The 24,267-nt window shown below is 41.1% G+C and overlaps 2 protein-coding genes and 1 long non-coding RNA gene across 3 annotated transcripts; 1 reads left to right on the top strand and 2 right to left on the bottom strand.

Moving 5' to 3' along the window:
- Positions 1-6,266: 6,266 nt before the first annotated feature.
- tpbg1b (trophoblast glycoprotein 1b) lies at positions 6,267-12,165 on the bottom strand. Its single transcript, XM_088329379.1, has 2 exons — positions 8,799-12,165; positions 6,267-7,651 (listed from the first exon to the last, which is right to left on the bottom strand). Exons 1-2 carry the CDS (start codon positions 9,104-9,106, stop codon positions 6,796-6,798), a joined length of 1,164 nt encoding a protein of 387 aa, XP_088185505.1. The 5' UTR covers positions 9,107-12,165; the 3' UTR covers positions 6,267-6,795.
- Positions 12,166-12,304: 139 nt separating this feature from the next.
- Positions 12,305-22,744, bottom strand: LOC148371355 (transmembrane protein 222-like). Its single transcript, XM_088329380.1, has 6 exons — positions 22,550-22,744; positions 21,033-21,117; positions 19,587-19,618; positions 19,417-19,513; positions 17,707-17,837; positions 12,305-17,628 (listed from the first exon to the last, which is right to left on the bottom strand). The coding sequence occupies exons 1-6, from the start codon at positions 22,669-22,671 to the stop codon at positions 17,541-17,543; spliced, it is 555 nt and encodes a 184-aa protein (XP_088185506.1). The 5' UTR covers positions 22,672-22,744; the 3' UTR covers positions 12,305-17,540.
- On the top strand, positions 22,571-24,267 carry LOC148371354 (uncharacterized). The gene is made up of 2 exons (XR_015849802.1): positions 22,571-23,799; positions 23,925-24,267. It is a non-coding gene; the product is annotated as an uncharacterized LOC148371354 (long non-coding RNA).

Below are 24,267 nucleotides of genomic sequence, written 5' to 3'. Positions count from 1 at the left end.
CTCATCCTCCGCAGGAAGTACAGGCGCTGCTGTGCCCTCTTAACCAGTGATGCAGTGTTCACAGACCAGGTGAGTTTGTTTGTAATGTGCACCCCTAGGAACCTGATACTGCTGACAACCTCCACAGCCTTGTTGTTGATGCAAAGTGGGGCATGGTTGGGCTGGTTTTTCTTAAAGTCGACAATGATCTCTTTAGTTTTGTCAACATTCAGGACCAGGCTGTTGTCCCTGCACCAGCCCACCAACTGCTCCACCTCCTCTCTGTAGGCCAGGTCGTTGTCATCCCTGATGAGGCCCACCACTGTTGTGTCGTCAGCATACTTCACGATGTGGTTTGTGGCGGACCTAGGGACGCAGTCGTGTGTCAGCAAGGTGAACAGCAAGGGGCTTAGGACGCAGCCTTGGGGGGAGCCCGTGCTGAGGTAGATGACATCTGAACTGTTCTGACCTATCCGCACTGATTGGGGTCTGTCACAGAGGAAGTCCAGCAGCCAGTTCCGCAGGGGGGTGTTGAAACCCAGGAGTCTCATTTTGTCTACCAGATGTTGTGGGATGATGGTGTTGAATGCTGAACTGAAGTCCAGGAACAGCATCCGCACATGGGTGTTCTTCTCCTCTAGATGTGTCAGGCTCAGGTGAAGCGCAGAGGAGATGGCATCCCTGGTGGAGCGGTTTGTCCTGTAGGCAAACTGAAAGGGGTCGAATGAGGAGGGGAGACTGGAGGTGATGTGCTCTTTAACCAGTCTCTCAAAGCACTTCATTATGATAGGAGTCAGTGCAACGGGCCAGTAATCGTTGAATGATAAGATCTGGGGTTTCTTTGGCACTGGGATGATGTTGGCAAATTTGAAGCATGATGGTACTATGGCTTGGTCTAGCGAGGTGTTGAAAATGTCTGTTAGTACACAAGCCAGCTGATCGGCGCACTCCCTAAGTACCCGCCCCGGAATGTTGTCCGGGCCTGGAGCCTTCCTTGTGTTGACCCTTCTCAGGGTCTTCCTCACGTCAGATGAGTCCAGGTGGAGTGCTCTTTCGTCCTGATTTGGAACCGCTTTCGCTGCAGTGGTGCCGTTTTGTGCCTTGAACCTTCCAAAGAATTTGTTGAGGTCATTCAGAAAGTCCATGCTAGTGTCCTGCACTGGGGCGGTGGTTGGCTTGTATTTGGTAATGGCCTGAATGCCTTTCCACATATCCCTGGTGTTGGTTTTATTGAGGAAACGTTCCTGGATTTTTTGACTGTACGTTCGCTTTGCTAGTCTGATAGCACGGTTCAGGTTAGCCCTCGCTGATCTCAGTGCCTCCTTGTCACCAGATTTAAAGACAAGGTTCCGTACTTTTAGTTGTTTGCGTATCTCAGCAGTCATCCAGGGCTTCTGATTGGCAAATCATTACTAGATACTAATATTTGTGTATTTAAGGACTATGCGGGTCAGATGTTGCGACATTTCGTTCTGTATACATGTGTACAAGAATGACAAATCAGGTAATTCTATCCATCTAGCTATATAGACATTTATCTAGACATACATCTATCTACTGTACTTACCAAAAGCTACTTTTACTCATTTACCCGAGACCGAGAAAGGATTACTTTAAATATGTAATCTGATACAGCTACTAATTACCTATTAAAACTGCAGTCTCCCCATGTTGGGGTTTGGATGTTCTCCACGTGTCTGCATGGGTTTCCTCTAGGCACTCCAGTTTCCTCCCACATTCCAAAAACATGCATGTCAGGTTAATTGGCCGGTCCGATTTGTCCCTAGGTGTGAATGAATGAGCGCATGTCTGTCCCTGTGTGCCCTGCAACTGGCCGGCAACCAGTTCAGAGTGTCCCCTGCCCACTCCCCGAAGATAGCTGGGATGGGCTCCAGCACCCCCGCGACCCTACTGAGGATAAGTGGTGCAGATATTGGATGGATAGATGTTTTCCAAGTTTAAATAGTGCTTGAAATGTAGGTGAAACGCTTGAAATCATGTTTCTTAGGTTAGGTGTTCAAATAAACTTATTTTATGGTTTCAAATTAGTATTGGGGCTGGAGAAACTAAGGTTTAAGCTCCATATTAGGGTATCAAATCGAGTTTATCGTCCTGAATTAGGATTGGGGCTAGGGTTACAACTAAAGTTTGGTGTGGGTTTAGGGTTAGGAACTAGGGTTTGAGCTCCATGTTAGGGTTCTTAACTAAATATAAGGTTCTAAAATAGGGTTGGGGCTAGGGTTACGGATTGAAACAGGGCTAGGGTTACAGCTAGGATTAGGTGTAGGGCTAGTGTTTGGGCTTTAAGTGAGGGTTTTCAACTGATATTTTTCCTGAGTATGCTGCCTGTGTGGAATCTGAATAAGACCATAATTAGGAGTGAACGGACATTGCAAATGTAAACAGAGTTGATGCGAATGAGTTAAAGTATAAAAAGAGTTAAAACTAACGCACACTCCAATACTGTCCCCTGCAGTGTGCAACATCATAATTCTTTCGAATAAAATTGTAACCCTGCAAAGTAATCCTCATTTTTACAAACCATATCTGTCATTTTTTGTGACTGTAACAGAATACAATTACAGCACATAATTTTTGTATCCTGATTATGTAACACGGCTACATGTATTCCGTTACACACCAAGCCTGACACTGGACTACAGTCTACCCGTGTTGGGCGCGTTACTGAGAAACGGTAATTGGTTACAGTTACTTCATTTAAGAAGTAATAGTGTTATCCCCCTAGATTACTGACATCCAAAAGAAGCTGCAAAAGTACCTTTATACTCACATTGAAGCCGACCCCCTAAAACCGCTTAAAAACAGCCACATGATCAAATCAATTTCAAAAAACGTTTACACTAAACCGTGGAATCGGTTTTACTTGGCTTGTGAAACCTTGCAAAGAAAGACAGCTGAGACACTCTGTATCCATTTTGTCTTTTGTCATCAAACCACCATGATTTCCTTCTGTCACAAAGCAGAGCGGGAAACAGGAAATAAGGACCCATTCGCGTAGACGTACTCACAATTTATTGGGGAAAGAGGAGGGCGCACAATTGATCCGGGAATCGATGGTCGCAGGAGTGGATTAGAATTCCACTCAAAAGAAAAGAATGTCCAAAAACAAAACAGGATCAAACGCTGGCAAATTTATTGACTAGGCATTTCTTAGAGTCAAACAGAACATGCAGAAATCTCACAGAAGGTTCACAAAGTTTAACAAATGCTCAGGCAAAGCACAGCTCAAAGGAACGCGTTCATGTACTCCAAGAAACAATCAGTATATGCGTCTCAGCCGGTGTCCATGGGCGGGGCCAATTGGGTGCCGTGGCAACCGCGCCAGAATCTGGCGCCACCCGGCTGGCACCAACTGGGCGCCATGGCAACCGCGCCAGGCGTGACACCTTCTCTATCTCTGGGTAATCTCCAACACGTTTTCTTTTGACTTACAAGCATAGTGTATGGCAAAAAAGTATTCCAAATTACCCTAAAATCTCACATTAAAGTTGACCCTCTAAAAGTGCTGAAAAAAATACCTACTTCATAAAAGAATAGCCTTCTGTGGCTGATTAAAGCTTTATATGAATCCAATGATGACATTTCCAAGCAAAAACTATCGCTCTATACTGGACCGTATTCACTTGGATCGGATCGATACCAAAATTCCCAATATCGCCCACCCCAAAAGATATAACCAGAACAATGTTTTTCGAAACAACGCTACTTTGTGTGTTTTAATCTGTGGGATTGCAGATGCAGTCAAACAGCTCGAAAACCAGGAAGATGCTTTCCTCATTCGGCCGTCATCTGCTTCAAATCACGGGAAGAACCAAAGGGGGGGAGGAAGTTCCTTAAACAAAAAAACGTGCTGCCGCCTTTTGAAGAGTCTCCGCCCCCGCGACTGCTTTTCATCACTGTGACAATAAAAGTCACGGTGCTGAAACAAAGCGAGGCTTCATGAAAAAAAAAAAAAAGGGGGCCGGGCAGGGGACTAGGCCTGTGCTGAATTATCCCCAAGGCACTTGCTGTTTGTGCATATATGCGTGGCAAGGTCGTCCTATCACATGGGCATGCTTGCTAATACAGAGGTACCTCTTCATACGCAAAAAATTTGTTCCAAGATCGCTCTTGTTGCTCAAATTGCATGTGTATTGAGCGAATTTTCTTAATCTGAATTAGTTAAAAACGAATCAATGCGTTCCCGTCCTCCCAAAACAGCTTTAAAATGCATCCAAATTTTAATTAAACATAACACATGCAGTAATAAGATAAATATGATATTAACAAACTAAAATGCAAGTTTATTCTGAGCACTTAATGCACCATTTGTTCTTTATTGGCACCATTTGCAATGGGAGCTGCAGTACCGCTTTTAGCTTGCCAGGGGATGAATTCCTTTAAGAAATAACATGTAAATCAGGGGTCTCCAACGTGGTGCCAGCGGGCACCCATTAAGGGCAGTTAAGGTACTCGTGGACCTGTTTTGAAAAGAGCTTACCATTGCTGGGTCATTGTGATTTTCTTTTGGTTGACTCAGTCTATTACATCCCGTTTTTAACAATTAACCTGGGAATACAGTAGCATAGTAACAACATGGTAATACCACGATAATTCAGATTCAGATTCAGATTCAGATCTACTTTATTGTCATTCTAGTACACGTGTATACAGAACGAAATGTCGATGCATCTGACCCCCACAGTTTCCTTGAATGTACAGATATAAATAAAGTTGTATTGTAATTGGCTACGTATAGTATTTTACCATAGTGCCGATAGTGCAAGAAGAGTAGCTAAGTAGATAAGTTGCTACTCTGGAAATTCAAATATATAAATTCCAGTTCATGGGCTTCGTGGATAAAATGGGTTTTATAGAGCCAACGAGCAAAAAAATCTGCATTTTTTTAGCTAGCAATCTGGCTACCTTTTAAGCTTTATAGCTAGCTAGACAGACAGACAGACTGCTGTCACTGTCTTGTACTACGGACAGACTGAAGAGATCTTTTCTTCCTCATGCCATGAGGGTCTTTAACTCCACCCGGCAGAGTAAAGGCCCACATTAAACCACACCACCTACATTGGATATTACCGAATCTTACTGCAATATGTATTCTGTGTAGCACTATTTAGTTACTCTATATAACACGCTACAGTGGGCATTTGCACGTCACACTAGGTATTTGTATATTGTATTCTTTTGGCTTTATTATTGTACTGTTCTCAGCTCAGGGATGCTGCTGGAAATGTGAATTTCCCTTAGGGGATGAATAAAGTATCTATCTATCTATCTATCTAGCTATCTTCCTTCATTTTTAGCCATCTAGCTAGCTTTTTACATGTTTTGCATGGTGACTTTGTTTCTTCGGTATCAAGCTAGATTTTGGGCTCCTTTCTAGCTAGCTATCTAGCTTTGTCTTTAGCTTTCTATCTGGCTATTTAGATGGCTGTTTATTCTTTCAGCTAGTTCCCTATCTCTTCTTTAAGTTTCTTTTGCCTGTTTACCTTTCTAGCTAACTTTTAAGCTACCCTCGTACCGATTTAGCGAGCCATCTAGCTAAGTTGCTATTTTAAAAATTCATATCAAACTTGGTTCCTATTTGCGCTAGTTGGTAACAAAAAGTAGCTCGGCCCTTGAAAAATGTTAGAGACCCCTGATGTAAGTCAATCAGGGCCTGATTCATTCTAATGGCACCATTGATTTCTAATGGAAGATGCAGTACCGCCTTGAAGCATGGTGCGAAGGAAGGGATGTGGTTGCCAGAAGGACTTACAGAGATATGTCAACTTACACGCTTTCCTTGTGTTATATGTGTTTGGATCGTTTCAAATTTGTTTTTTTAGAAATACTCCAATCTTGTCTCACCTATTTTGGCAATCTGGATCGTCTAGGTCAGTTACTTACTTATTTGTCTCAAAAAACATTTGCAAAATTTTATTTTGCTTTAACTTTGATTTATTCAGCCGTGCAGTTAGAAATTATCAATCCCATAAAAACTAATGCCAGCCTCCATTCATCATGAGGGAAGAAGAAATGCAATGGCAAAGCAAAGGCACTAGAGAGCGGTGTCTGTGTAATTTTTAAGCACTTTTGAGAAACGTGGTAGCAATTTCAAGCATTTACAAACATTTCACCCACAATTCAAGCACTTTTGAATCCTTCAAAACACAACATTAAAATTAAAGTATTTTCAAGGATTTCAAGCACCTGTACGAACCCTGTACTTTTAACTATTTAGGCACACCTCTAACAACGCACCCCAACATTAAATGAACATACAAAAAACACTCTTTACAACACAATTTTATTTTTTATTTTTTGCTTGTAGTAGTTTGCATGCGCAAACTGGAACCAATAGATGCTGGCGGTGAGCAGTCTCAGGTGATCTCCAGGGTTAGCCTTTGGGACTGCTCGTGAACTGGATCGTTTGATTTTGTTCCAAATCAAACTATATAGGGCCAGCAGAAGCTCAGGAGGTAAAGCGCTCGTCTTGAGACCGAGGCGCAGGTTCGATTCCCAGCTCCTCGAAGTTAATGGTCGAAGTGTCCTTGGGCAAGACAACTCGATAGGCAGGTAGGAGCCTTGCATGGCTGCCTCTGCCTATCGGTGTGTGTGTTTTTGTGAATGCGTAAGTGTTAAGCACATTGTAAAGGACTTTGGGAGGTCTTCGTTGACTTGAAAAGCGCTATATAAATGCAGACCATTTACCATTAAAGTTCTTGTGTTCAGAGGTGCTCGTATAAAGTCTTAACATATACAATTTTACATATTTACCATTATTTTTGTTGTTTTGGTTTTGCTCGCATTATCCAGGTCTTATATGTCAGTGTTGGAGGACACCTGCGACAGGCGGGGGTCTGAGTCGATCTCAAAGCGATAGTGGTAGCCCTCCCACACCTCCCTGCAGGCATCGCGCATGTCATACACGCGCTTCTTGATGCCTTTGCGGTTCAGGTACAGCACCAGGAGGAAGACCAGGCCCACCAGGCCCAGCACCAGCCCCAGGAACACGTACGAGGTCTGCAAAGCTAGGTCAGCCCCGGCGCCAATCCGATGGCACCCCAGGCCGCCGGGGTCCTCCGCCACCGAAAGCAAGGAAGCGTTCCTCAGGGCAGCAGGAGACCCGCACACAAGGCGCTCCGGATCGCGAACACGCCCAAGGGATCCGTTGAGCCAGCGGACGAAAGGTTCCACGCCGCACGCGCACACAAAAGGGTTCCCCCAAAGGAGGATCTCGGCCTCAGGTAGCGAGTCCAGCTCTCGCAGGCCCTCCTCAGGGATGTTCTTCAAAGAGTTGAGCGTCAAGTCCAGTTCTTGGAGAGCCTCCAGACCGGCCAGGGTGCCGTTGCGTATGGCCACCAGGGAATTGTTGGCCAGTAGGAGCCGGCGGAGCGCGCCCAGGTGGGAGAAAATGCGCGGCGGCAGGTAGACCAGCTCGTTGTGAGACAGGTCCAGGACCCGTAGGGTTGTCAAGGTGCTCCAGCGCAGCGCCGTGGCCAAGTCTATCAAGGTTGACTGGTTGTAGAGCGCGCGGCTCAGGTTGAGCTGGAGCAACGATTGGTTGGCCACCGTGAAGGCTTCTGGGTGCAATACCACAAGCTGGTTGGAGCTCAGGTCCAGTGAACGAAGGTTCGGCAAGCCTGAGAAGGTGTGAGAATCCACCTCGGAGATCCTGGCGGACAGGTGACAGATTTTTTTGTTCAAGGTTGTGGTTAGCACCTCATCGCTGTCATGTAAAGAAGGCCTTTTTCCATTTTTTGCATCTTTCTGCCATTATGAAATGTTTAAATTGAAGTGCACAGGTTTGGTCTTCCGTCCATGCCGAAACTACGCCCTTCTTTACATTGTATGTAAAACAGACAAAAACGTAGATGTTTTTTTTTCCCGCTACAGAGATGAAATGGATATTATTTGCGCCCCTTGAAATAAGAGCTGGCTTTTAGACAACTTTTGACATCCAATATGTGTAAACTCAATTCACATCACTTGTGTATTATTGGGCCTAGAAGTGGACTAGTTATCAATTAGCTTATGAATGAAAAATGTGGTTTAAGAAATAGCCTAAAGGACAAACTTATATGAAATTTGTTGAATGAAGCTGCACTGCTTCTTAAAAAAAGAAAATCAACTGCAGGATTTGTTTTTTTTTATTTTAAAACAGATTTGTACCCTTTATTTTGAGAACAACAATTTTTTACCGCCTCAAGTTTGTTATGAAAGTATTTTTTTTTAAATAACTAGAAGTATGTTGATTTGCATTGAGTCACAATATTTTAACGTAATAAAAAAGTATTCATAATTTATATTTTAAACATGCACAAAAACCTGAGAACTCCTAAAAATAAATTGGATTGTCTTTATTGTCATTCATATTAACGATGTGAAATATCCTATGCATATACAATGACAAAAACTACAGTAACTAGTCAGTGGCGATTGTAGTTTCAGAGCTTTGGATTTTCATTATATCTGAGAAAATGGATTCTGGTGTGTGTATGCGAGAATGGGTAATAATAATAATTTCCTTTGTATTGTCAATCTTTGTAAGAACGAAATGTCGATGTGAAGCACATTGTAAACCGCTTTTGGGAGGTTTTCAAAGCACTATTGAAAAGCAGACCATTTACCATTATATCGCAGCCTATCCTGTACTTTATTAAGGAAAGGAGAGTTTTAGAAATGCTATAATTTTTGGGGGTGCTGAGGTTGAATTGAGGGGTGCTTAAGATGCTTACTAGGAGGTACTGACTATTACACGCTGTCCCTTTAACACGCGCAGACAAAAGTGCAATATACATAGATCAAGTACAGCAATCTACCTGTTATTGGTTAGCGAAAGGTTGGTGACATTTTGGAGTCCTTTGAAGGAATCTGCTCCGATTCTCATGATGAGGTTGCCGGTGACGAAGAGGTTCCGGGTGTAGCCGGGGATGCCGATCGGGACGCCGCGGAGCTCCTTCCCCACGCACTTCACCGTATGCGCTGCCTCAGAACATTCGCAGCCCGCCGGGCAAAAGGACACCGGGGCCGCCGGCGGTGCACCGGCAGAGCCCAGGAGAAGAAAGAGGAGGTGGAGGAGGAAGGGGTTGTGGTTCAAATCCAGCATGTTCGGGACAAGAGACGACATGGAGGAATAGAGACAAAGATCACATCGAAGCCATCTGCTGTCCCGAGGAGCCGAGCAACTCCAGTCTGGGACCGAGCGCTACCATGCGGGTACCGGGAGCCACGAGCGCCGGCTGGTCGCCGGGTAAGTGCATGTGCGTGTGTGGGATGGGGTGTATAGTGAAGTTCTTTTTGTAAAAGGGAGGAGGATCTTGTTGCTTTTATTTTCGTTTTTGCAAACTAATCAAGTTAAAGCATCGCGCACGAATCCGAGGGGAGGAGCTTGAAGTTAGGGGGCTGGATCCCAATATGCGAAGAAGTGGTTGTTCTTTTTATAGGATGTGACCTTTGTTACAAGATGGGTAGTTGTACGGGTGCTTGAAAACCTAAAAAAAATTGCTTTATGTGTTTGTAGACGTAGGTGAAGTGACTATACATGCTTGAAATTGTTGCCGTGTTTCTCCACAAGTTTGCTTAAAAATGCTGAAAGTGCTCTCTGGTGCCTTTGCTTTTCTATTCCTCCGTGATCGACGGCAACTGGCATTAGTGTACATGTCATGTTTTGTTGAAATATATTTTATTGATGAGAGGGTTTGATACATTTTGTGTAGAGCGCCCGCCCACTCACTTCCATTCCAAATCCTTTAAAATGCTTGAATGTTAATGTTGTGTTTTCAAGGATTAAAAGTGATTGAATTTTAGGTGAAGTTATTGTGATTGCCTGAAATTGCTGCCACGTTTTTCGACAGGTGTGCTCAAAGGGACAGTGTGTGCTATTAAGTGCCTCCAATTGGTACAATAACTTCAGTAAGAAAAACAAAACATTGGTTTGAATACAAAGAAAAAATACATTAATTATCACACCAATCTTAATTTTTATAAATATCCCAGGTCGAGAAATGTATTACTTTTACATAGTGGATTCCCTACCTAAAGTCACCGCCATGTTTGTCTGGCAACTTGCTGCTACGCTGTGTTCAGGTTTTCCTTTACAATAATTCATTGCCATCTAGTGGTCAAATATTACACTCTGGGGCTTTAAAAGTGATGACAGTGCTCTCTGGTGGATTTGATTTATTATTGCATTTCTTCTTCCCTAGTGATTAAAGGCAGCTTGCATTAGTTTGTATGACATGAGAAGCATAAACGCCCCCTTCTGGTCACGCCAAAGAGGACAGGGGCATGCTACATCCAAGCAGGGCACTGTAAAATGTGTATTAATGCAAGATTACATATCAATTATGGACATTTGTTATGGGTCATGCAAAAAAATTAAGGTAGCGTTTCCCAGTGGTACATTGTCATTATAACTGAAAATGTAAGCTAAATATTACTGTGATGTTTAGCCACCACCTTTATGGATAGATAGTTGTCTCAAAAACAATTATATTTGCGATTTACTCAAGATCCAACAATCGTGTCTTGATTAATGCACACACAAGATTAAATATGGCATGTGTAAATTGCAGATATATTTGTGACTTTGCAAAATACATGATTAGCATCAGATTTCTTTCCTTTTTATGATACTGAAGAAATTGGAAAATTGGCTTTGAAAGTCCTTAAAAAAGTGCTTAAATTTTCCTATGAAAACAGTGAACGAACCCTGTATGTGATTTTTTTTTTTTTTTTTAATAAATCGATGCGTACAAGTATATGCCATAAAAATACATGATCACATATATATATAGGGTAATACCTTATTACTTATTTCAGTATTGAGTATTTTAATGTTAAGAAACATGGCAGCAATTGCAATTGTACAAGCCTGTCCCCCAATTCAGGTACTTCTCAATCCTTGAAATAGAACATTAAAATTCAAGCATTTTCAAGAATTTCAACCACCTGTACAAACCCTGAGGTAACTAGTAACTGTATCGGGTTAGTAACCCTCTTAACCCTGGTTGTATTGCTACCAAATAATGCAATTTCAATAAAAGTGAGTAAACCCTCCGACCAAACCACCCCGTTTGAGCAGTTTTAACACTTTTGTTTATGTATAGGTGAGTACTTTGACCAGGTCGCGATCCCTCCAACAGCTTGGCCGCCTTTCATGCTGCTAACTTTGCTTTTGAAGTGGACTTAAAAAGCGGCGCTGGGACTTTTTGGCCGGGTCTGGCTGGACGTCTGCCGCCTTTCCCACCCAGGTGGTAAGCGGCAGGGGCAGGCGGGGGTTGGGGGACCCGACTTGTGAGGGGCCCCTCTTTCATGTACACAATAACGGCCCCTGAGTGAGACTATGGCGGCTAGAGGGGGCCGGCTTGAAGTATCAAAGCGCGAACAGGGGTGGAGGGCCCGCTTTCTTTTGCTTAATGCGTATTCGGAATTTTGCAGGCTTTTTCAAGGCCAAATTCAAGTACTTTTTGAAAACTTTAAAGCCAATTTTCAAAATGTTTCTTGCTTGATGCTTCACTTTCTGTATTTTGTTAAAAACAATTATCTTAAACTATAAGCATATATAAAAAGTACTTCACTTGCAAAACGGGAAAAAGAAACATACTTTTCATTGTTTATATATTCTTATTTTACTTCAAGAAAAAAAATCAATAGAAAAATAATAATACAGTGAAACAAGGGAAAATGATTGGACTAAAAATGTTTCTCATTTACCCAGACTTGTGTGAGAGCTGCTAGTGTCGAACAGGTTTTCAGTTGCCCTCATATCAATATATCTGTGATTTACATATGGGATTTTTAATCTTGCCTGTGCATTTATTAAGACATGATTTTTAGATTTTGTGTAAATTGCATATATAGTTGTGTACAATATGTGTGTAAATATTTTACACAGGGAACCACTACCTTAACTTTTTTCATAGCCCATAATTGATATGTAATCCTTGCATTAATACATATAATTAATAGTAGCCTGTTTAGGTGTAACATGCAACTGTCCCCTTGGGCGCAACCCGCAGGGGGCGATGAGGCTTGGTAGGACAACGCCATATAAACTAATACCAGCTGCCGTTAATCATGGAGAAAAGAGACGGGCAATATCAAAGTTTAGCCACCAGAGAGCAGTGTCCGCATCCTATTTATGCAGACATGTTCAGAAACATGGCAACAAGTTCAAGCACTTACAAGCATTTCATCCAAAATTCGAGCACTTTGCAATCCTTGAAAACACAGCATTCAAATTCAAGCACTTTCAAGGAGTTCAGACATCTGGTCTGACCCTGATTTTGCGAACGACATTGACTGGAACCATGAGGAAAACAAATTTTTCAGAACAGTAATAAACATCTTTATTTACATATAAATACATTCTTGACCGCAGAGACTTTGTACGGGAAAATTTGGGGGGGATCTGGACGGGCTTAACCCTAGAGCACTATCGCCAGGTGATTTCCAACCGAGCAAACATATTTACGTGATTTTCAATATGTCAAGGAGTATGTGCATTCATCAGAAAAGTCTCACATGTCCCAGGAATGAGTGGACCAAAAACAATCTTTTTTTTCAATTTTTTGGGTTTTGTTTGGAAATCACACATTTTTTAACAATTTCAGAGCATCTTTTTTTATGTGGTTCCTGTATTTTCCTATTCAATTTTGTTAGTCATGCTACAGTTGAAAAGTAAAGAAAACAACTGTAATTTATCGTGTTTTCCTATTTTGATCCGGTGTTTTGGGGGTAGATAATGTCGGGTAAAAATGACTTGGCAAAAGTGATGGTGTTCTAGGGTTAAGCATATATTGATAGCCTCCCCCATCGCTGCAGGTCTCCGCATTCCACCACCTCATTGCTCCTGGTTACCGCAAGGCACCGCAGAAAAGGGAATTTTAAAAGAAAATCTCAAAAGTGATTGAACTAATGCGCCAATATCCTAGTAGCGAAATAAGGCCTTGAAAGTGATATGTGTAAGCTTGTGAGCTGAGTTGAGTGGCATTCTGAGTTTGGAGTGTTTAAAATATCATACTTGTCAACCTCCATTATTATTCCCCGAGCAATTCTTCATTTAATAAACTTTAGAAACACAACGCGGCACCTATTTACTCAAGGCAGACTTTGCAAAATACAACGACATTATTAGAAATCTCGAATGACATTGTCGTCTATTACCATGACAAAGGTGATCCTGATTAGAGCTGAAATGGGCAAGAGAAGATTGGTTAAACAATAAAAAATAAAAAATTCACATAAGAAAATTGGCATTGAACCTTTGCACGTGACGTGACCTTTCCTGGTAATATGAGAGCTTTGACGGACAGCAAGAAGCACTTGTGCGCATGCCACTTGAGTTAAAACAAAAACATATCACCACCACAGAAGAATATAACCACGACTTTGTGCGATGGTGATTTATTGCTGTGCCAATCCGCAAGGTTCTAAGCGCGATTTGGAATTTTATCGTATCCTTTTTGGTGAAGACAGAAGATGGCAATGTTAATCTGCAATGAAATAAAGGGACTGCAGCTTTTAAATTATTCCAATATTTTCAGCAAGAGTGAAAAAAACTAGAAAATAAGTGGAAAACGTATGAGTTGACAGGTATGAAATATCAGTAATTAAGTACTTTAGTCATGCTGCCAGCTAGAAAAGCAAGACTGACTGAATGTTAGCTGGCTTGCTATTTAGCATTTCTAACACAAGTGTGAATTGAGGGTCATTTGTTTCAGATTTCTTAGTCCATCTTTTTGAAATGTTTCAGAGTAAAGCTGTAGACATGTTTTACCTTTCTAGCTGGCTAACATTGGGGCACTGTTTTACAGCTGCTAATGCTAACTATTTGGTATGATTGGACCTCTAGACACTTTAGTTCATCTGTTTGAAATGTCTGCTGAGCGGAACCGCAAAAATCTTTGAATTTATTGTTCTCGTTGGTTAGCAGAGAGGGCACTAGGTAACAGATACATTGGCTGCTAATGGTAAGTAATTTGACCTTTGGATATTTTAGTTCATCTGTTTGAAATGTCCGCTGAGTGAGACTATAAACATCTTTTCACTTATTGACCTGGCTGTTTAGCAGAGGGGGCACTAGGTAACGGCTACATTGCTGCTAATGCAAGCTACTTAGTATAATTTGACTGTGTTAGTGTAATTAGCGACCAATGTCATAAGAGTCCTTCTGTTTAAAACGTGAAGCTATAGACATGTTTGCTAGTTGTGCATGCAGGCTAACAAAGGGGGGCAACTGATAAGATTAATTCATGCTAGCTGGCTAGGTAGTTAGCAGACTTGGTCTGTGTTATGACCCTGTATCAAGCCTTTAAATGTGCCTGTCCATTTGGTCAAGGAATAACATGGTAGCCTTGTAAGCTAGCTCCTAACATCAGCAATGTGTTATCGCGTAGCGCAGCCGTGACAAAACAGGCTGGCTTTGAAGTCGAGAGGCTAAAAAACAGCAGGACTGACACTTGTCAGGCTTGGTGTGAGTGTCTTGGGGTGCGAGGGGGTTCTATTTGGCGTCAAAACCTGAGCCGTGGTGGATACCTGCTGTTTCTGAAGGGACTGGGGAGCTTAAAGAGCTATTTGATTGGGAACAATGGGCGGATTTGGATGTTCTCACCAGTCATGGCAACTGAGATGGAGTGACAACCATCATGGGAAATTAGCAGGGCAAAAATAACACTGAGGGGAGGAGAGGGCAGAGTAAATAAGATGACCGACAAAAAAAAAAAAAAAAAAAGCACTCAACTTGAAGAAAATGAAAATAGGCCCCTCTCATAAGGTAATTTCCTTCAAATTAAGCCAAATTTAATGATGGGGTCTTGGTGACCTCAAAGGCTTGGTCTGAGATTTGTAATTTTTCAGCAGGTTTCATCATTAGATGCTTGCAATTAGGGAGATGTTTTTCTTCAAAGGGAACTATGACTCCACTGCAGATGTGGCATCTGTAAGCGGGGTTTCCTTTTTTCAATGTTTTATGATATAATTTCATAACAACAAGAGTGAGATGAGGAAATGAAGTGTATTTCGTTTTAATACAGTGGTACCTCTTCATACGAGCTTAAGTCGTTCCAGGATCGTGAACGTAGCTCGAATTGCTTGTGTAACGGACAAATCTTCCTTACATAAAATCATCAAAAACTAATTGCTCCATTTACATCCTCCCAAAAGAATCCAAGTGAACCTTAGATAGCTTTAGAACACATCTTCCTGATAACTAAAACACATTCAATAGTAATTAAAAATGAAAAACGCACTAATAAGATAAGTAAATTGATATTAACAAAATAAAATGTGAGTTTATTATACGAGAGTGCCGGAATTTGCATACCTATCAACTTTTACATTCTCTCCAAATTATATACTTTTTTTGATTATATCAAATTATGTATGCCCTTTAACAAATTTTACAACGGATCTTTTTTTTTTTAAAGGCCGATCTCCCCTTTCCCGTTTCGGCTCTAATCTGCATCGTCTCTGTCCCTGGTAGCAGACATCAAAGTTATTGTAGATTGTTAATATTGTCGCTGTATTCTACATAGTCTGTCTTGCTATGAGTTCAATAGGTGCAGAGATGTGTTTGTAAGGTTTATCGTTGCTCAATAAAAAGGATTTGTAATCATTAATAAGGGGAGCAACTGGCTGAAGTTGACAGCTATGAGGTTGAGGAACTTAATGATACGCACAGATAAGAACTTATTGTCCACTTAAAATAAAAGTTGTTGTAACTTTATATGAACCTACACAGAAAACATTTTTTCAGCACTATTTTTTTCCTGTAGTGAGAGCTGATATTGGTGGTGAATGGTTATAAGCCCATGGCAGGGCAGGTCTGGGAATGTTCCCAAAACCACTGCGTCACATGGAATGCAAAGGGAAGGAGAAGCAAAGGCAGATTACGGGGGAATTCAGGACTGCAGTGTAGGAAGGAAGAACAAGCATAGCGGCTAGTTTGAGGCAACAGTGGTCCGGGACCAGATAAGAGCATAACATGGAGCGTAAAGTCACCTAGACAGATCTTTGGTAGGCGAAACCACACCGGATTAGCTTCCTTGCTTTGGCAATATACAAAATCCTGCCCAAAAGCGCTCTGACAGGAGCGATAACCACGGAGACACAACCTGGTGCTGAAGCCGATTACTAAAACCATTGACAAAGGCATCTGCAGCTCCAGCCGAACACGAAACACTGATTCCAACTGCTTTTGTCAGAGAAGGAACCCAAGTTACAAGAAGGCATCAACAAAGATCTTGGTAATGGCCCAGGATTCGCAGCTCTCTGTAGACCTGAAGAAGCAGCTTCGGTTCTCCCCTGGCACAATGTTCGTACCAACCCAAGGCCGGACATCCTACTGGTCTGAGAGAGAACCAAGAACATCATGGTCATGGAGTTGCCAGTGGAGGACCACTTGGGGAAGGCCACAAAAGGAAGATGTCTAAGTACTAACCGCTGGTCAATAACTGTCCCATTGAAGTATGCAGAAGATTTGTGGGGCACTCACTCCCCAAAGCTTTAAGTGCCCTAGGCCTAAGCATTAAAGGAACAGCAAGGACCAGAGCCATCAAGAACCCCAATAATGTAGTTGAAGATGCCACGACATGGCACTGAATCTGGAGAGGACAACCATGCAGACAGGCAAATGCCACCTGAACACGAGTCACAATGTGGTTTGCCTGTGGCTGGGTCACTTGGGTGAGGGTGTATAATATTGTGACACCAGAAACCCTCAATGAATTCAGGAAACATTAGTGATGATGTGTTCAGGTGCATCAGTAGATGTATTTCATAACTATGAGCGATCTGGGAATACTCGTGACCTGGATCCTCTGTCTTATGTGTGGCAAAAAATTTCTTCCAAATAAAACGGTTGTAGGCGGCACAGCGGCTGGGTGTCTAGTGCGCAAGCCTTCCCGTGCGGAGTTCGTATGTTCTCCTCGTGCCTGCACTGGTTTCCTTCAGGCACTCTGGTTTCCTATCACATTCCAAAAACATGCATGTCAGGTTCATTGGCCGGTTCAAATTGTCCCTAGATGTGAATGAGGGAGTGAGTTGTCTGTTCCTCTGTGCCCTGCGACTGTTCTGGCAAGCAGTTCATGGTGTCCCCTGCCCACTGCCCGAAGATAGCTGGGATGGACTCCAGCACACAATGGGACCTTCATGAGGATAAGCGGTGCAGAAAACGAATGGAATGGATGAATGGATAGATAAAACTTGTATATCGAGATTCTTGTGTCTAGAGGTACAGGTATAGAGAGGTATCACTGTATTGTACACACTTGAGCCTTCTCATTCTTTGCCGTTTGGCACAGTTTTTGAACCCAATGTTGGCATTGACCTGCATGATGACATTTATCCTGAGGCAACAATGGCAGTTTAGTCATGAAGGTGGTGGCAAAAAACGCCAAAAATGTGTATTTTTGTGTGGTGAGTGGCAGTGAATGTATATGTAAGTGTGTGAGAGAAACATTCATTCTGGCGTTGCATCTCTTACAATAACCCCAACCCACCACCAAGTCTTTTTTGGGGGGATTAAAAAAGGCCTCTGCTTTGACTTTCCCTGGAGAAGGTCACAGGAGGTTGATGGCGAGCGCCAACGTCACAATGATGCCCACCAGCATAAGGAAGGGAAACCACGTCTTCAGGAAGCCCGAGCAGCTGAAAACCAGAAGTAAGGTCACTCCAGATGCTTATATTAAGTTCTCGGTACTAAATGATCACACAACTTGTAGATACCTGACGTGCTTTCCGTGCAGGAGGACTAGGAAGCAAAGCTTGACCATGTTCCACGACGCACTGTTGTCGTAGCGCATCAGGTTGAGTGCCATGGCCACATGCGAGTGGCAGTTGTCGCAACACAGGTTGTGCTTCGAAGAACACACACACTTGTGACATTCATTTACAGTGCCACAAAAAAAGTGTTTGCCCCCTTAGTAAATTACGCGTTTTTTGCATATTCATCACTCACAAAGGTTTCGGATCATCAAACCCATTTTGAATTCACACAGAGTCAACCCAAGAAATTGCAAAATGCAGTTTTGAAATATTGATTGCATTTATTCGGGGACAAAAAAATCCAGCCCTATTTTGTCCTATGAGAAAAAGTTAAATCAAAGTACCTGAGCTTAACCACAGTTTTGGGAAAGATGAGTTAATTCTACAGTCCGCATCCAAAATTGATTGCCACCACCTGTGTTGAATCACGGAAACACTTAAATGAATTTTGTTAAAAGTGAAGTAGGCTACAAAATCTCAAAAATACAATTGACATGCCACGAGCCAAAGATATTTCAGAAAAACCGAGGAACAAAGTGATTGAAATCTATCTGTCTGTCTGAAAAAGGTCATAAAGCTATTTCCAAGGCTGAAGGGCTCCAGCAAATCACTGTCAGAGCAATTATCCACATACGGAGAAAACTAGTGGCAAACCTTCCCAGGAGTGGTCAACAAACTAAGATTACTCCCAAAGTGCGACGACTGATAATCCAGGATGTTACAAAAGGACATCCTATCGTCAGTGTTCATGACTCCACGATACGAAAGACACTGGCCAAAGTCTGATTGGAGAGTTCCCAAGCGAAAACCACTACTGTCACAAAAGAAGACTGTCGTCTCACATTTGATAAAAAGCATCTTGACTATCCTCAAGACTTTTGGAGAAACATTCTTTTGGAAAGTGTGCTGTCAATTACATTAGGTGTAAAAATAGCACAGCATTCGACAAAAAGAAGATGATGCCAACAGTAAACCATGGTGGTGGCAGTGTGATGGTCTGGGGCTGCTTTTCTACCTCAGGACCAGGACAACTTGCTGTGGTTGATGGAATTGATTAATTCTGGTGTTTACCAGAGAATCCAAAAGGATGACCTCCGGCCATCAATTTATGCCCCTCAATCACAAACTCTCATGGATCATGCGGCAGGAAAAAGATTTGATACACACCAGCAAGTCTACCTCTGAATGACTCAAGAAAACAAACTGAAGGTTCTGGAGTGGCCATGTCAAAGTCTGGATTGGAATCTAATCCAGATGCTTAAACGGGCAGTTCAAACCCTTCGGTATGGCAGATTTGAAACAAATCTGCAAAGAAGAGTGGGCTAAAATTCCTCCACAGTGTAGTGAAGGACTCCTTACCAATTATTGAAAACATTAGATTTATGTTATCGCTGCCAAAAGTAGCCCAAAGCGGGAAATGACTTTTTCACATAGGGACGGACAGGTTTGTATTTTTTTCATGCGTTAATAAATGCGATAAACATTTCTAAACTGTATTTTGTATTTCCTTGAGTTGTCTCTGTGTGATATTAAAATTGGTTTGATGATCTGAAACCTTTGTGAGTGATACTTATGACAAAAACACATAAATCAGAAAGGGGGCACTATACTTTTTCACGCAACTGTAGTGGTTGTTTTTGTTTTTAAATCTAATGCAAGTAACGCAAATACCATCCTGTGCTTGTACTCCTCAGATGCGTCGTGCACGGCAATGTCCCAAGCGCTAGAACCGCTAGCATAGACTTTGCTCACGTCCAGCATCCAGTACCTTAGGAGAGAAACACAAATGTAAATGAAGGTCGAGCTTCAATTAGAGGAGCAAAAACATCGGATTTACTCACTTTGTTGGTTTCCCGAAAGCCATGTTGTCCTCCTGCATCGCCCCCAAAAAGTCGATTTAATTGCCACATGCATTTTCAGCTTTTAATCCAAATCTTTTTCAAAATCACAGGTGATTTTCGACGATCCTACCCTATCCAGCTGCCCTCAAATTCTAAACCCAGTCACCGAATGGGTCATTCCTGTTATTCGGTGCCATTTAAGTCCGACTAACGGAAAATGAAATGTTCAGTGTAAAAATGTCCATGTACTTATTTTCAAAATATTTTGTTTTATGCTTTACTGTCTTCTACCATAGAACACACTGATATGTATGCAGGATCAATTATTAATAAATGATTGTAGTACAAATACATTGGACTTCTGTTACAAATAAAATCCTATTTTTCATCCTTTCTGTATTGTCTTAATGCTAATGTTCCTCACTTAATGTCAATTTCAGTTATTAGTGCATTTTTTATGTTTTAAATCTCTAAAATAGGTTGTGACCCAGTGTGAATGGTCCCCCTGTTACTCTGAAAAGAGTTCTAAAGAAAACCTCTGCCGGATATCATTTTGGTCATATCTAACAATATTTTTGGAGGTGAAATATTCAAGGAAAAGAATAAGTAGCACTCTTGAATCAACATGATTTATTATTGTTTCCTGATGAGGAAAAGCATATCACATCCACCATGTTACGCTTATTTGTATCGGGAATTCATATTTTATGTAAATTTAATAATATGGTTTAAAAAGGTGTTAAAAATCTTTCACCCCTTGGGGCTAGCTTGTTATGCCTGCTGAGCATGGTAAAAAAAAAATTTGCGGCTAAAAGAGCTAAATTTATTCCTTTGATTTTTACTATTATTATTATAATATTGTTAAATAATTTAACCTGATTATTTTAATCTATTTTAGATTAAATGTTATTTACTGTGGATTGAATGGATTTTGATGATTTCTTTATCTGAATGAATGTTTTTTTTTTTTTAAACAATAACCAAGACATTGCTACAGTTACAAAGTACTTGAGTAGTTTTATTCACCAATTGTTTTTTTTTTACCTTTATTCAAGTAATTATTTAGATGCCTCATTTTTACTTCTACTTGTATCATATAATTCTGACCATAATAACAATACTTTTAGCTGAGTAAAATATTTGGCTACTCTACCCACTTCTGGTTGAAAATCATGATTTTATTAATTTTTATTTCTAGTGTTGCTTTTTTCCAGTTATCCCTTTACTCTCTAGCAACACTACAGCCCACAAAACCTGTGACGAATAGGCCTTTTCACATGTAAATTAACAAAATGGTCAAATGAGCGGATACCTTTGAGCTTTGTCAGTATAAGTAAGATTGTTTTAGGTTTAGCTAAACAGTAAATTAGAAGTCATTAAAACACATTGTACTTATAACGAAAACAAGGCTCTATTTCGGCCTCAAAAATAAAAGAAATGGCCTACCGATACAAAATAGGGTCCGGCAAAGTCTCTGATCACCCCAGAGGAAGTGCAGATGCCCATGTGCCCAATAAATGGAAACAACCATCTGACAACAGATAGAAAATAATCACATGATTAAAATAAGTGGTGCTGCACTAAACATCTAATAAAGTATACTTAGTATATTGACTGAAAAGTGGGTCGCGGGCCTTTTCTTAAGTAAAGGGGGTCAATGACACTCTTTAACAGTAGATGGCAACAATAATCTGCTCTATCTCTTCAACCTGTTTAGTCAATCGGCGTGTTTGAGAGGGACTACATCTCGTTTTATTGTAATTTTGTGGGGGGGTTTTTTCTTTCTTTTTTTGCCCATATTATTTGGTCCTAAGAAAGTTCATGATAAGTAGTATGGAGCATCGGTTCTTAACTGGTCTGATTTGAAGACCCACCCTAAAGACTAGCTGTGACCCAAATCAGAAAAAAAATACACTTCTCAAATGTATTGAATGTAAGGGTTGTGCAGTTTAAAGCAGAGAAAGTAGAATATAGTCAACTTATTTTTCCAAAACTAAATGACCAGAAAAAACAAAACAACTTTAAGTACAATAGGTATATACTCGCATATAAGCCGAGATTGCATGTAAGTGACCCCCTAAACTGCTTTAGTTCTAGGCCCGATTATTTATATATTTTAAATAATACAAATGTCAATACAATTAAAATGACTTAATTTAGCTTTAAAAGAAAAGTGCATCAAAATGTTAATGAGCTGGCGAGTTGAAAAGTGTGGGCACTCGTGCTTTAGAGCCAGATTGACGAACTAATGTATTGGTAACAGCTAATCACTTCCACTTTTGCTTGATTTTTATACTCTCTCTCAATCACAAACACACACACTTGATTGACGGATTAATGTTATGATAAGAAATAATATATCAGTCTCCACCTAAACATGCTTTCCTAAAACAAGTTACACTCTTAATACCACACACACTCTTCACAGACATTTCAAAATCTTGATTCTCAGGCATGTCAAAACTTGAGAGTTAGCAGAGCTTCCGCTGTTTACTAGGTTCGATCATTATTTTTCCCTGCTTCAGTGGTTCCACCTCTGATCGCTTATCCAATCAGAAGCTGCAGGATGGGTAGTGTCGAGACAGAAGGCAGGAAGGGAGGGAGGCTCGGCTGCATCTGAGCCTAAATAACCCTATTTTAATGTACATTTAACCAGCACGTCGAATAGATAAAAATGCTGATACCAATATCCGCCGAATTTTCAAATATCATTGGCAGTTTTCTATGAACATTCTTGTGATATTTCAGTATTCAGTACTACTCTTCAACTTAGTTTAACTTGTAGAAAAAAGTAATAATAATTTTGCTAACTTTAAATACAACATGTTTACAACTAGGTATATTTTAATTGATTTCAAACGCTTCTATACTAATTCGTGTCGTTATTTGACAGCTAGCTTCCGACGTAGCCCAACATCCGGGTATTTTAGCCCCAAAGTGGAGAGCCACTGCGTTATACTCACGAAAGCACAGGAATGGGCGTCCATACGATGCAATGAGGGAAAAGGCCGGCCAGCGGGTTGATCTTTTCCGAAGCGATTTCATAATTTTTCATCGTTTCCGACTTCTCGCTTGAATTAGCCATAGTAAACAGAGATGAAATATCAACTTCCCTAAAAATCTTGCGTCATGTCCGGACCTACAACGTCGGCTAATGTCAAAAACTGAAAGGGTGAAAGCTTTCCGTTTAAAGTTCAAAGTAAAATAAATCGTGTTTGTCGTCAGGCTAAACGTCACATATTTTTTTTTAAAAATCGATTGAATATGGATAGTGTAATTAAACACTAACAAATTTAGGGGATGATGTGGTGTCAAAGTATTGGTATAATGGTTTATTTAGCTCAATGTTTTTAATTTTGAAATAAGACCGAACTTTCTTGCTCTAAATTCGCCTGACTATGTTCAATTGCATTGTTTCTAACGCCGACCATTGACAGTTTCGAATATAACAGCTAAAACTTATTTTTTTCCTGCTTTTCCGTTCCTACGAAAATATTTTTTATTTATACTTAGAGCTACAATGTGTAATATTCGACCGCTAGATGGCACCTTTTTGTCTGGTTCAATCAATGCCTGGTGATACCCAGCACTGCGTGGCGGCAGGATGGTAGAAAAACATAGCGCCGACTTAAATGGAGATTCCACGGTGTATAAGTAATACCAATTTCTCGACGTATGGTTTTTTTGTAAAAAATATTATTGGTAGCTTCCACTGCTACGCAGACGACACTCAACTCTATCTTCCGTTGGAGGAATCTTCCACACTAAACTGTGGAAATTTGGAGGCCTGCCTCACTGAGATAAAAGAGTGGATGTCACTCAATTTCTTGCGTCTTAACTCTGAAAAGACCGAAATGTTAGTCATTGGTCCATCTAAATGCCGTGACTTATTCTCAAAAACTGCTGTGAACATTGACAAATGTCACATCACACAGAGTGACTCAGTTAAAAATTTAGGTGTCATATTTGACCCTGATCTAACCTTTGAGATGCATGTAAAGAAAATTACTAGAACCGCTTTCTTCCATCTTCGTAACATTGCCAAAATCCGTTCAATACTGTCTCAGTCTGATGCGGAAACTATAATTCATGCATTTGTTACCTCCCGCCTCGATTACTGTAATGCACTACTCTCCGGTCTCCCGAAGTCCTGAATCAAGTCTCTTCAGCTAGTACAAAATGCCGCAGCGAGGCTTTTAACTAGGACAAAAAAGTACGATCACATAACACCGATTTTGGCTAACTTGCACTGGCTACCAGTTAGCCAAAGATGTGACTTCAAAGTTCTCTTAGTATTGTACAAAATCATACATGGACTTGCTCCCTCTTATCTTTCAGATCTGATTTGCCCCTACGTCCCGGTCCGAAGCCTACGATCTGAGAGTGCCGGTCTTCTGGTGATCCCAAGAGCAAAGAAGTGTTCTGCTGGTTCGAGAGCGTTCTCCATCCGGGCACCGGTGCTGTTGAATGCTCTTCCCCCTGAGATCCGATCTGCAACTTCAGTGGAAATGTTTAAATCTAAACTTAAAACTCACTTCTACTCCATTGCATACGAATAATAACCTACTCTTCTTGTCGGCTGAAAAATAGTCTGTGTAACATAGTGTACTAATCTGTGGAGCCCTTAGAGATTTATTGTGATTAAGGGCTATACAAATAAAAATGACTTGACTTGACTTGA

This window comes from Urocampus carinirostris, chromosome 2 (assembly GCF_059441175.1).
Source record: "Urocampus carinirostris isolate Australia breed hairy pipefish chromosome 2, RoL_Ucar_1.0, whole genome shotgun sequence".
Lineage (NCBI taxonomy): Eukaryota > Metazoa > Chordata > Actinopteri > Syngnathiformes > Syngnathidae > Urocampus > Urocampus carinirostris.
The sequence above is the reverse complement of the archived record's forward strand: the minus strand, read 5'-3'. Positions and strand labels throughout refer to the sequence as shown.

Coding starts and splice junctions, on each gene's coding strand:
- tpbg1b (XM_088329379.1), bottom strand. CDS start 9,106: ATGTCGTCTCTTGTCCCGAACATGCTGGATTTGAACCACAACCCCTTC. Junction 7,652..8,798: donor CTTTCGCTAACCAATAACAG/GTAGATTGCTGT, acceptor CCTGTCCGCCAG/GATCTCCGAGGTGGATTCTC.
- LOC148371355 (XM_088329380.1), bottom strand. CDS start 22,671: ATGGCTAATTCAAGCGAGAAGTCGGAAACGATGAAAAATTATGAAATC. Junction 21,118..22,549: donor ACGCCCATTCCTGTGCTTTC/GTGAGTATAACG, acceptor ATCTGTTGTCAG/ATGGTTGTTTCCATTTATTG. Junction 19,514..19,586: donor GCTTTCGGGAAACCAACAAA/GTGAGTAAATCC, acceptor TTCTCTCCTAAG/GTACTGGATGCTGGACGTGA.